General features: G+C 33.0%; 2 protein-coding genes across 2 annotated transcripts in view; both read left to right on the forward strand.

The window, feature by feature from the left end:
* Positions 1-14,656, forward strand: part of LOC125838794 (psbP domain-containing protein 5, chloroplastic) — a 222,491-nt gene that overhangs the window by 13,168 nt on the left and 194,667 nt on the right. The window lies entirely within an intron of this gene.
* On the forward strand, positions 12,031-12,938 carry LOC125838796 (uncharacterized). The gene has a single exon (XM_049517833.1). It carries the CDS (start codon positions 12,127-12,129, stop codon positions 12,862-12,864), a length of 738 nt encoding a protein of 245 aa, XP_049373790.1. The 5' UTR covers positions 12,031-12,126; the 3' UTR covers positions 12,865-12,938.

A 14,656-nucleotide genomic window follows, 5' to 3' on the forward strand; every position in this document is an offset into this window, starting at 1 on the left:
CTAAAAGCGATAAAGATAAACATGTCGCTAGTCCTCGAAGAATGAGGACTCACCACTGATGCTGCTGAACTGAAGATCGAGAACCGATCTAAGCGTGATCTGGATACTGAGAACCTGAACCTACATCACGAGAAGATGTAGCGCATGTATGCGTCAGTACTTGAAAGGTACTGAGCAAGCAGGATAGAGTAAAGCTGAAATAACATATAACTGAACAAAGCAATAAAGCAATGAAATAATCTGGACATGATATAGATACTGAATGTTGAGCTAACTGAATGCAATGACCAATTTATAACATGCTGAGACTGAATACTGAATATACTGATAAATGGTCAATGCAATAGAATCTGACTGAACTGTGGGAGCTACTAATAACCGACATAAAACCACATGAGCTAAATGTGGAGTCCGATGTATACGCCCCATCGAGAGGACCCAATATACCCTGCCAGAAGTATAGAGGCATGCTGGCGTGATCACTAAACTGATGTTGCCCACAGAGGGGACTTACACCTACGTGGCTCGTAGTTCTGGGACTATATGGGTACGATGAAACCCTAGTCCAACTCGGTATTATGCTACTCCCAATGAATTAAGTGGTTAACTAGTTATGACTGAATCTCTGTAAATACTAGATAGCTCGAAACTGAACATGCAAACTGAGAATGCAACAATTAATATGATAATGATGCATTCATAAACTGAGGCATGTATAACTAAATTCTGAAATATCTTACCTAGCATGTGTAATTTAAGAACTAAAGAAATACATAGCTAGGGTTCTGAAATTCATGCAATAAACTGAGCAATAACATGACAATCTGATTTGGAACATTTAAATAACTAATTCATGATTATCTGCTGTAATTCTAGAAACCCTAGGTCTGTTCATAATCATGGAATCAAGAATCTGACTGAATTCTAGGAACCTAATGGGCGAAAGGAACCCACTAGTGAAATCCCACATACCTGGTGACGAATTCCACAGAGAAATCTTTCGATTTCGGAGCTAGAACTGATGGAACCTTGTTGCGTTCTTGAACTAGGGTTCTTGACCTTTTTCTCGCTTCTTGCTTCTAATTTTCTAAGTTTTGATTAATGAATTTGACTTAGGTAAGTTCTAGTTATGTTTCTAGGCTTAAACTAATTAAAACCTCATGATTTAGGGTCTAAACGACGTATCTTAGGGGTTAAACGAAATAGGAAAAGACCAAAGGACCCCTGAATTAACTGCTGTCGGAGTGACCTACGGATTGGACCTACGGACCGTAGATCAATCTACGGTCCGTAGATTGCGTCCGTAAGTCAAGCCTGCTCGACAGGCCTTTACTAAAACGCACATAACTTTTTATTCGAAGGTCGGAATTTAGCAAACTCGGTGGCGTTGGAAAGATAATTCAATTATCTATCTAACCATAGGTCATGGGACACATAATTAATTTTGTGCTAAAAGTTATGATCATCTGAAGTTGACCCATCAATATTTTTCATCTAACTAGCTGCTAACCTCATCTACGGTCAGACCTACGGACTGTGGATTGAATGACGGTCCATGCTGGTCAACCGTAGTTCAGGACTGAAGCTGGGCTTTTGGGGCATCGATCCACGGACACGAACTACGGTCCGTGACCTGACCTACGGACCGTAAGTCCGGCCGTGGGTCAACACTTGGCCAAATTTTCTGACTGAGTTCTGGGGAAGTTTTCTGTCACGAACCACGGACCTGCAGGACGGACCGTGAGTCCATCTACGGTCCATGGATGGTGTCCGTGAGTGCCACCTGTAACACCAGAAATCTGAAATCTCTATTTTCGGATACGGGGTGTTACAATATATTTCTAAATAGAAAATAAGGAGGATTTAGTTTAGGGTCCATTCGAAATTATTTTTAGGGAAAATTACGCGGATAAGCAAACATATATTAGGTAATTAGCTAACATAGCTATAGTTTGAATTCATTACGGCTCACAGCTTAATTTTTGCGGTATTTTCATCGCTTTTCTCCTCTTTTATATATATACAAACAAATTATCAAATACAAATTATACAAATAAATATACTATTATATGATAGATATACAAATACAATTAGTCTCTCTCCACTCTCTGCCCTTTCTCGCTCGCTTCTCTCCTCTCTCTCCCAATCTCTCTCACCTCTCTCCTCTCTCTCTCAATCTCGCTCTCCAAATATACAAATACAGATGTATACCAGTCACATATATATAATTTATCTGACAGATATACATATACAATTCACCTGTCTCCACTCTCAGTTGCCCTCTCTCGCTCACCTCTCTCCTCCCTCTCCCAATTTTGTGCTCGCCAGATATACAAATACATATGTATACCAATTACATATATACAATTCGACATATATACATATACAATTCGTCTCTCTCCACTCTTTGCCCTCTCCCGTTCGTCTCTCTCCTCCCTCCCCCAATCTCGCTCACCTCTCTCCTCCCTCTAACATATATATAGTTATGAATCATAATTAGCAAACTATAGTTATGAAGCATAATTAAGCTATTTTTGAGTAGCAATATGCGAAAATTCTCCTTATTTTTATGGATTGGAGTATACTATAAAATGTAAATCTAAAATTATTACTAAAAATTGTAATTTTCCCTTGAAGGTTGTATAGTAGTGTAATTTCTGAGATGATTGATGATTTCATCTGTTTCTACATATTGAAGGTCTAAATTCAAATAATTTTATATTTAGTTCAAATAAATTTATTTATTTATCAATTACAATCACTTCTTTGTTTTGCGTTAGGATGAATAATCATTTAGAACATTGTGTAGATTTTAAGAACATCTTCATCGTTATTAATTTCCCTATACATATTGTTTAGAGTGAGTTGAGTCATATATCACAAGGATCAAAATTATAACTTGAAAGTTAAATATTCAAGAAAGCTCACAATGCTGGTAAGCAATATGTCATATAGTAAAAAACTAATCCTATTACTGCATTCATTCATTTTCAAATCATAAAGCTACTAATCCTATTACTACATTTATTTTCAAAAATTGTCCACCTATTATATGATGTGAGATGTGAAAAACAAGATACAATAATTAGTATGGAGTAGAAAAAATATCACTCTATACATCAAATTCTAAATTGCATATGCTATTTAGGAATAAACACTAATCATAAACTTGTCACCTTCAAAACTCAATACTTAAAGACTTTGTGTCAGGTTTTTAAATTTTGAAGTTTTTTTGTCACCCTTAATTCATTCACCCCTTTTAATTAAGTTGAAGTAAACTACTCTCTCGATTACAAAATAAGTGTTGTTTTAGCTTGGACACACCACATAAAAAACAATTCATTCTCTAAAAAGTAAGAAGTGTGTTTGTTAACTACCTCGTAATCAAAGAAAAGTTAATTAATGGTTCTTGATCATGTAAACAAGAATAATTTCTTTTTGAAACCCTAAACATTACTCATATTGAAACAAAATAAACAAACTAAAGCACCAAGTATTTTAAAAAGGATAGAGTATATATCTATTTTTTTGCCTTTTAGAAACCCAAAAATAATGTAGGAATTTAATTATTCTAGTAACACGCTAGGTTTCGACTAAATTAATACAGGTTTTTTCTCAGAAGCTAGTTGAACTCTTGGAGACTCTGTCTTCTCTTAGATATATATATAATATATATATATATATATATATTATTGGTGAGGAACTTGTTTTGACATTCCTTTGATGTTGAATCTTCACAACAAAGAATTAGTAATACTAACTACCAAGTAATCGGGGGATATAATTATATTAGTTGAGAATATATTTCAACTACCACTATTGTACAAACAATTCTAAGTGATGGGCAAGTTTCTTTTCAATATTGCTCAAGAATGAGGACCTAATTGCTCCAACTTATTTTAATGATGATTAATTAATAATTAATCAAGATGAAGGTGAAGTATTTCATAATAATTAAAAGAGGAGAGGAATTAAATCCCTAAAATTTGATAAATTTCAATTTTAGTCCTTATCTGATTAAGAATATATCCAACTTTCAATTATTTGAAATGTACAATCTTGATCCCTTTAATTACTTATAAATATTCATAAATTTTCAGAATTATTAACCAACTCCACCATTCAGTTACCAATAGGTTATGTTAAACATATGTTTGTTACTCCATATTTTAACAGGGTACAACAACAATAACATATTTAGTGTAATCATAAGTACTGAGGTATAGGAGGATTGAGTGGACGAGACCTCACCCCTACCTCTAGAAGACGTCCAAATATGACATATCTTTAACCTAAAAGGACCAAAAGCACACATTTTAATTAATTGAAGGTTAAATATGTTCAGTCATATATCACAAGAATTAAAATTAAAATTTATTAAATATTGAGGGACCAAAAGTGCTAGTCTCCCTACTATATGTATATATATATATACATACCATATGGAATAACACTTCATTTGAATACAATGGATCATATTTCAAGGGGAGGAAATGCAAGAGGAGCTACTAATATAATTGATCATAATAATGCAAGAAGGCAATCTATGCAAGAAGCAATGGAAAGGCGTGTTGACAAGTGCAAAGAAAGACTTCAACATCTTCAAAATACTGTTTTTCAACTTGCAAATTATTATTTTGTGTTCCAAGGTGTCATCTTAGCTTCAATATCACAATCTTCATCCCTCAATTGTTCCAATCGATGGTTCCTTTTCACCCTCACACTATTTGCTGCCATTATCAATCTTTATGCAATATATTCCATAGGCAAAAAATATATAGTCACTTTAACCAATTATGATATCGCTTGAAAAGAATATAATGACCTTATGTTTGAGTTATCCCCTCGAAATCGACCAAATGAGCAAAGAGTACAAAACTCATACTTGCCACCATCAACTTTAAATTCTGGATCCATCTTTTTCCAAACTCCTCAATTACCGGGACCGCGTTCTCCACATCAATTTGTAGGTCATCAAATGAATTATGAATGTCAAGTAGAATTGAATCAACAATGGGAAGATCCTTATACAAAGATTAAGCGTGGCATTTGTTTGGCTATTTGCTTAGTTCTACTTGGAGCTTTTGCGGGCATTATATTGCATGGATGTTGGAGTATTTTGTGCAAAAATGATGATAAATGCAGCCTTAGTCAATCAACTTCTAATTGTATTAAACTTTGTGATATTTCAAAATGTATGACGATTTGTAGTGAATTCTGAATTTACCAAGTCATTTGGGAGCATATATATGTGCATGTCTCAAAGTGGTACTCCAATATGTACAAAAATAAGGTTTAAAAAACCAATAATATACCATGTCGATTTAATTTTTAAAAGCCTTTGACTATGTAACTGTCCTGGCCCCACAGTGTACGCCAAACTGTTTATTGAGAAAATAGTACAATCAAATTTGTTTGAGGTCAAAAATATGCATCTTGATTTAACTCGTTTAGTTCATGAGTTATTAGAAGTTAAATATATTTGAAAAAGTAAGTAAACATGAGATAAAGATAAAGTCATGTGAAGCGTTAGGGATCTGATGATGAGTGTTTCCATTAGATTCGGTGTTGTTTTATTGTTTTTAGCTTCGGATCCAAGAATGAAGTAGTAAGTAAATGTTATAAAGTAAATAGTAAAATATGAAAAGCTTTGAGCACTAGATTATAAGTGTCTTGCTATGGCCCAAAATTAGAAGGGAGGTGAGCGACATAGTATATGTATTTCAGATACATGCAAATTACATTAAATACAGGTATTCGGGATATCATATATAAGGAGAGTGACGAGTAAGAGAGTCATGTACATGCAAATTCACTTAGATACGGTATATCTATATTCTACAATGAATTATACCTAATATTGACCTGATGTATCCGAGATACATGTTTCTAGACGTGCTAGATACATGTATCTAAGTCTAGATTATGTAAGTTTCGTAATTATGAAAAGTAAAGGGGAGGGAGATAATTAGGTGGTACTAGACTAGAGGAATTTTTGTAAATTATTGTTTATTATATTAAATAATCATAAAAAATGCATCTACGGGCCTGGGCCCGGCCCAATATCCGCAAAAGGATAAACTATTTTATTAGACATACATCACTACCATATATATTAATTTTACCTCTACTTTCAAACAATTACATATATTATCATTTTTAATATTTTGTACCATATATTATTGAAGATACAATCAATATCCATACCCCTTAAAATTAGGATTGATTAATTATCCTTACATTCAAACTTCAAAATTAGTGTTTTAATTCAAAAAAAAAATATCTTTCTCAGAGAATATTGGTATAAAACTCAAACCCTAAGTCTTCCTCTTCCCTTGATCAGTCGAAATGTACTGAGAAGAAACACTTCATTAAAATGGATGTTTTTACAGCTTGTCAACACACACATTAAATACTTGGCCCTTGATTTTCTCCCTCTCAAACTAATTCCCCAAGGATCCATCATTTTTTCTTGGAAAGGGGAGATACCTTTTGCGCGCAGATACAATGGGTATCTTTTGCGGGTAAACTACATAAATCCCAGTAGTTTAGAGCCTAATAACTAGAAATCTCGATAGTTTTTTATATTACGTGCTATATCACTTTAGGCTGATGGATACATGTGTCGAGATACATCATACGGTTGGGTGTATAAGGCCGAGATACGTGATAAATTTTTGAATTAAACTATTATAACTGAATGTCTTAAGTAGCGGAGCAAATTCTAGGACATTAACAAACATAAAAGATAGAGAATCATTTTGTATCACTATTAACTAATTTGCTAAAAAATTAAAATCATAAACGTTATTAAATTTGATATTGAAACCTTCGTCTTTTTCATCAATTCCTTCATTTTCAAGCTTCAATTTTCGAGGTTTTTAGTTGTTTGTTTGTAAGTTTTTCCTGCCAAATTATAGTGATGGTTTCTCCCTATCAGCTTCATTCTCCAATTGACTCAAATTTCATCTCCAACACTTGAGGACCTTCTTCAAATCTTCATTAATCGAAGGGAAACAAAAGCAAAATTTTTGGTGGATCTGACAGAGGTCCATTGAATCTAAGCACAACTAGCAACATACGCTACGATAGATACTCTATAGTCATACTCTACATCTATGAGAAAAAAATTCAAATGCTAAAAAAAGGAAGAATTTTTATAATTTTCTATTTTTCTTGGATTAATGATACAACAGATACTCTACTGTTGAAATTTGTTCCTGAATTCACGTGTTTTAGTTACATTCCATATTTAGATACTCATAATTAGATGTATATGCTTATTATGTATTCGAGATTCATGTTTTTTTTATATAACATATGAAATTTGGATACACATAATTAGATGTATATGCTTCTTCTTTTTGTCTATTACATATTTAGATACATGTTTTTAATATAACTTATAAAATTGATACTTGAAACATCAAATTAATACTGGATACATTAAATTAATATTAGAAACAAATTGATTGAACAACTTCAAACAATACTCTATGGATAAAGAACTCATACTATTTTCGTAATTTTGAGACATTGCTCTATGGATACAACAACACTTCAAACAATGTAATAACCACTATCGAACTTTAGAAAAAGGGAAACTCTAACCCAGATACGTGAAATTGTATAAATTCGACATACATTAGAAAATAATCGAAAACCTAAAAAAAAATCTTACCTCTTGATATATTGCTAATATTCAAAATTTGGTTGTTGATTTAGAACATGCAAGAGATGTTTGAGAAAGAAGTGGCGAAAGTGAATTACATGGGGGTGTGGAGAGATACATACGGTTAATGGGATTGGGGGCCGGGAGGGAAACGGCTGATGTGAGGTGAGAGAAAATAAAATTTGAATTTTTAGTGTCCCATTAATTAAGGAGATTATATTTTAAGATAATTATTCAATATCATATTTAAGAGGGATAAGGGTCTGAAAAATATCCAACTTTGGCAGAAATTGTTGTTATGATACCAAACTTTAATGAGGACCTATTACCCCAAACTATTTAATACCGTATATTTTACTCTCTAAACTATTTAATAGTATATTTTAAAGGTATATATGTGCCCACGTGGACATATTACTATTTATAATTATGCATTATTTTTTATGTCCACTTGGGCACATATATGCCTTTAGAATACACTATTAAATAGTACAGGGGGTAAAAGGTCCTTTCCAAAGTTTGGTATCGTTATTTCGGTCAAAGTTCAGATATATTTCAGACCCTTATTCCTATTTAAGAAATTGTGTATTTAATATAACTTTTTAAAATATATGGCATAATTATTAAAAAGTGGTATTGTGTGTAATATTTTTAAACTAGAGATAAAATATGTATATATGGTAGTAAAGTATGTGTGGTTATGTAGCTCCATCTATATAAGCAGAGATTTCAAGGCCAATAGATTTATCAAATTCAGCATTGATGATGGTACCGATTGCATACCTTGTATACTATGGATCAACCAAGAAATTTCGTGTTACTTCTCCCGTTAGATCTAGGCGCAGTGAGCAACACCGATGAATCAAAAGGCGAAGCAAAAATCGCCGATGTGAGATGCCCTGACCAGCGACGAACGTAATTGAAAATTTCCAATAAGCGGAAATTTACACATGTATTTGACACATTATTGATGTATCTGATGCATTATTAAGATACAATTATATGTATCTAATTTTTTATCAGTGTATCTTATTAAATTTATTAAGTGTGTATGTATCTAATGAATAAATTGGAGATTTGCGTATTATTGAAAATTTACGCATGTATTTGACACAATTTATTTTGTCATGTATTCGAGTCTCGTCATATTTATCTTAATATTATCATATATATATTTGTTATGTTAAAATGTATCTAATTATTTTTGTATTAATCTGAGATACAATGTTTTTGGATATAACGTATGAAATTGATACTTGATACATCAAATTATACATATAAAAGATAGATGAAATAATATTATATCAAAAAATAATAAAATGAAATTAATTAAACATAGATTCACTCCTTGATTTATGTCTTATATTAAGGGATTTAATTAATTGTCCATTTATTATGATAATCATCAATTACTTCTCTAATTAAGGAAGTTTGTTACAACTAATTAATTTAAATAAATAAAATATGTATCTCAATTTTAAAATTCGACAGATATATGTATCTCAGATTGAGATTCATGTATCCTAAGCACGAACTATGATAGAGGAAGTAATATTTGAAACTATTTAGAATCTTAGTAATTAGGACCTAAACTAGAAGGATTTATGTAGTTTGCCCAAATAATAAAACAAATTTTAAAAGGAAAGCAGAAAACATAAGGGGCTTTTTTAGCCCAATACACATTTGGATTGGAATCATTTTAGGAAAAATTACCTAAATGCACAACTTATTTTATCATATTCTTTCTCTAAAATTCTCTATCGTTTGAAAAAATTACAAAAATTATTACTCTCTCCTATTCTCGGATACATCATTCTTACGCGATACATCAAAACGCAATATATCGGAATGCAATGTATTGAGACGTTAAGTGATGTATCGGGATGCAATGTATTGAGACGTTGAACGATGTATCGGGACAGATGTGTCTTATATCAACAAAGTTAATGTTGGGATGCGATGTATCGAACATTGGGTGATGTATTCGAAACTGGGACAAGATGTACCGTGACGTTGATTGATATATTCAAAATCAGGTGCGATGTATCGAAACATTGAATGATGTATCCAAAAAATTTAAATCTTATGAGATTTTTGTAATTTGAATGTAATTAACTCTTAACATAGGAGGTAAAATATCCACTTTTATATGTGAGTTGAAATTTTCTTTACAAAAATTGTCTCTGTTGCCTTCATAAATATATATTTTAAAGCCCCGGTATGGCCATGTGGAATGCTGGGGCTGGATGAAAAAACAATTAAATTTGCCGCCTTAAGATTCTTTTTATGTCCTCGAACTGATTTATAGTTTAATCTCTATAGTCATGAGTAGTGCCTAATGTTGAATAATTAAATTGCGTCTTGCAGCAAGAAACGGAGGATAACGTAATTAAATAGGAAAATGCATAAGTACCCCTCAGCCTATGTCCAAAATCCCTGAGACACACTTAATTTTTATTAAGGTCCTATTATCCCCTCCGAACTTATTTTATATATAATTTTCTACCCCTTTCGGCCTACGTGGCACTATCTTGTGAGCCCAGCGCGTGTTGACAATTTTTTCAAGGATAGTGCCACGTAGGCCAAAAAGGGGTGAAAAATTAATTAAAAAATAAGTTTGAGGGAATAATAAGACCTTAGTAAATGTTAGGTGTGTCTCAGGGATTTTAGGTATAGGCTGGGGTACTTATGCATTTTCCCTAATTAAATTCCTCTTTTTTTTTAAATGCGTAACGATATTCCCCATATATCATTAGTAAACGCAGCGTTGTATAATGAAAGTAATCTAGATATTGATTACTCTAGATTGATTGTTGATTTTATGGTTAAATAAGCAGCAATTCTAAAGTTGACTTAGGAAAAGGGTTGATTATTATTAACGGTCCAATTTTTTCAAGAGGCATATAAAATAACTCCAAAGTAACAAACAAATACAGATTAAGCTATTAGAATCCCTTTAACCAACTTGAGTTATTTGCTATTTCCCTTACTACTAATCTGTGTAATATTATGATGTTAACACCCAAACAAAGCCTTCAAAGTTAAATTTACGAATGTAGTATAACAAAAATTGCTTCCAGGATGTGAAGCATCGCACGAGATAGGTTAGTACAACCTCTATCCATCTTTACTTATCCAATATATTAAAAATATCTATCCAACATTACTTTTCTAATATGGAAAACCAAAGAGATAAAATATCACTGTGTCTATTTTTACCAAATATTATTCATCCCACAACATTTAAATGACTTGAGTAAATAATAAGAGTGATACTGTAAAATTACCCTTATATTCATTGTGTCTTAAAGGGATGTGTCAAATCAAGTAAAGATAAACAAAGGAAGTACAAATGCTTTGAACCAAAATAGTCAGATCTCATCTCTTTTTCTACTGTAATAAATCTAATGGCACAAAGTCATTTTCGTTTACAAGTATATCTCAACTCTTTCTCCTATCTCTTGCTTCCAGTTCCAGGTAATAATTTAGTCGCGCCCCGTATCTACAACAAACCAAGATATATCTAAAGTATTGAATAAATCAACAACACATGTAGAAAAAGATGCACGATGTTCAGTTTCCCCAACTGCTACAATATACTCAAAACTAAAACCAAATGCTAATCACAGAACATTGCTCAGATACTGAAAGTTCACCAATGTACAGTAGTTACACTTCTTAAGCTGAAAGGTATCATAGTCAAATATTAATTCTCCAGGTAGCGTCCGGCTTGCTGCTTCCTGTTCTCAGCCAGAATATAAGATTAAAAAAACACAGAACACGCACAAGATGTTACATCAGCAATTTTTTTATATATAAATCCATTCTTCTCTTTCTAATATATATATATATATATATTATCTCACAATTTGATATACTGAATACGACTAAAAGAATAATATTTGTATGTATTAGTTGTAGTTATTTTTTAAGTTAAAAGCACTCATCTCACCTTTATATAAGATCAAGTACTTCAACACTCTTACCCCTCCACATTTCTTAGAAAACATTCTCTAGAATTTCTGATAATAGAACTACAATAGATATTTTTTGTTTCCTACTTACACGAGCCCATATCCTTGGCTTTTCTATCAATTTCTAATTTTCTGATTTTCCTCCCCATATTATAGAGCGAAATTCCGTTATGGTCCAATTCTGATCGGTAACAAATACCGGGATTTTGCAATATTTGATTGATCAAAATTATATATATTCAATTGACTATAGAAGTTCCCAGGGAGACGGTTCACACAAAAACCAGATAAACTAGGGTATGAATCTTAGAAGCAACTCTAAGGACCATACTTTATTGAATCTTTCTGGCAGCAGCTTGCAAAGAAGTTGGTAGTAACAGAGATATTCACCTGAGCACGGTAAATTAACTTTCTACATAAACCATACCTGCTCGAATTTCCTCAAAAAGAAGAAAATAATTCTTGTGTGTGTTTTCAACTATGTCCAAAAGTATTCAAATTAATGGCATGTGGAGTAAACTCTCCCACACCCTAGAAAACCACAAAAACACCTGCAAAGAATTAGCCGTCATCAATCATAGGCTAGTGAAGCAAATCCAGTACTATGAGACAAAAGCAACTCACTTGTCCATGTTTTATGTCATTTTCCTGCTCATCATTTTCCTGTCAAATTCAAAACCCTCACCCGTTCAATGTAAAAACTGGTGGAAGCCTTTCTCCCTTTCCATTTTGGTTGCTCTTACATTTGGTGTCAACTTCATATCAACCGTACTTAAAAGTATTCACATAAAGAATGCTCTAGACATGAACTGGATCGACCAAGGGCTGAGCATTCAAAAGATGGCTAACCTAGAGCGAACAGCAAAATTCGAAGCAGAATTCATGGACCATCAAAGGCGCTGCAACCACGTTGTCAAAGTTGAACCACACTCAACGGGTTCAGATACAGACACTTCAGCCCAGAAAGAGAACTATGTTCAATTGCACCATGTTAAAAGTCGTGTTGATTACTCATATACTGATACAGATGCAGAAAGTTCAGTCAGTACAATTGAGGATTTGCCTAGAACATACTCAACCCTGCAGCAACAAGACGTGGATAGCATTACTGTCTTTCAACAGTATGCAAAAGTTGGAACAACTGTTTCCTTCTTGCTAGCCTACACAGTTCTGGTATTGTATGGATGCCGCTCTTCTGTTTGTGATGGTAACGCATAGTTGGACACACAAGTGAACTGGTAAAGCTCCCGTTAATTCCTGAATTATTAACAAATACTCGAAATAATTAGAGCCACAAGGATTATCCTCACCACCATACATCTAGAGCTTCTTGATATGTGTTTGTGTGTGTGGGTTTTTTTTCCAATTGAACTTATCCAATGCTAAAAGATAATAAAACCACGCAATAAATGGAACCTCTGTATATATGCTAACAAATATAAAGAGTCTAGTAATTAGGTTAACAAAAATGTACTCCCTCTGTTCCACAGTTGATACTTACTATTTAGAATAAAAAATTGAATGGTTGAATGGAAAAGTGCTACTGGGGGTTTTATATGAAATGGAGAAGTTGTTACCGGGGTGTTATGTGAAACGGAAAAGTGCTGCCCTTAAATCTTATCTAGCCAAGTAGCTGCTTCATATTAAGCCATAAGTGCTTGGTCATCTTAACGACACCAAATGTTTAAGTTGGTGGTTATGATTCAGCTACTTGAAATCTTCATGCTCTCGGCACAAGTCAAGAACTTTCATTCTCATAAACTGGGTTAAAAAGAATAAAATAATATCAATATCAATATTATAGTGAGGAAAGCTCATATTATCTATGAACTGCAGATTTACAGAAAGGGACGATTGCCAGATCAAAGGTTTTTACGTTGCCTATCATCTGAAGAGTTGTCAGTGGGTGCACTGTTCTCAGCATGAACAAATGTTTGAATAGTTTTAGATTCCTTAAGTTTTGATATTGTATTTACATAGATCTAATAGCTTGTACAACCACTTGAAAGTTTGGGATGCATTTCAGAACACAGACATGAATGTAAATATTGTTGGCTATCGCGCAGAAAGATTGTCAGTATTTTGATGATCTCGGGATTTTCGCAGATATGTAACATGAGATAAAATATGCTTCAACAAGCAGTCAAATTTGATTAACAGATGGATATTAAATATGCTCCAACACAGAGTCAGAATAGATAGAAATGAGGGATCAAGTATACAAAGCTATACACTTTCTTAATCAAAAAAAAAAAAAAAAAAAGTACAGAAAAACTGAAGGACATTATTCAATTTTTTCCTTTCCTCCCCTTTTTTTTTTTCTCTCTTGGGTCTTGAGGAGGAGGAAAGAAATACATAGTAATTTTAGCACATAAGAGTCTATAACAATGGCTGCTAGGGAGTGATAATCACTACTGCATTTCAGCAACAACCATTTAACGTTCCTATTAAGTGCTCACACTTCCAACATATAGCTAAAATTCTCTGACACTTCTCAACAACATCCATTTATGTCTAAATATTCTTGATTTCAAGTCAGACACACACATTAAATTAAGCGGAAGAGAGTATTTGGAAGGTAATGCCAAAGAATTTGTGACCAATTAACAGATGCAGACAAAATATTACCTCCATTAGGCATGGATTCCCCCAGTCAGGAGATAAAAAGAATAACTGTAGCTGAAAATGGAAGGATCCAATAGTCTCATAGACCACCAATTAGTGTATCAGTAGGAGAACAACACACGTCAACAGAAGAAAAGTGTGTGCACCGCTTCCTGCAAAATGAACATGAGACCGTGTGAAATTCAGCTAGTGTACCATTAGAAGATATTTGCAGAAATGAGTGAGTCCTATTGAGGAAAATGCAGCATCAGGTACAGTACAGTGAAAAGAGACGTGTGCAAGGATTCTTTTGATGAGCTAGTAGAAGGAGAAAACATATTAATAGCTCATTGTGAATTGAAACCATTATTTAAAAAATAAATGCAAATTTGAATCCATTAGACTT

Source organism: Solanum verrucosum, unplaced genomic scaffold (genome assembly GCF_900185275.1).
Source record: "Solanum verrucosum unplaced genomic scaffold, falcon-dt-bn FXZP01000182.1, whole genome shotgun sequence".
In the NCBI taxonomy this organism is placed as follows: Eukaryota; Viridiplantae; Streptophyta; class Magnoliopsida; order Solanales; family Solanaceae; genus Solanum; species Solanum verrucosum.

What these genes read in the sequence shown, in the direction of transcription:
- LOC125838796 (XM_049517833.1), top strand. Translation starts at nt 12,127, where the DNA reads ATGTCCAAAAGTATTCAAATTAATGGCATGTGGAGTAAACTCTCCCAC.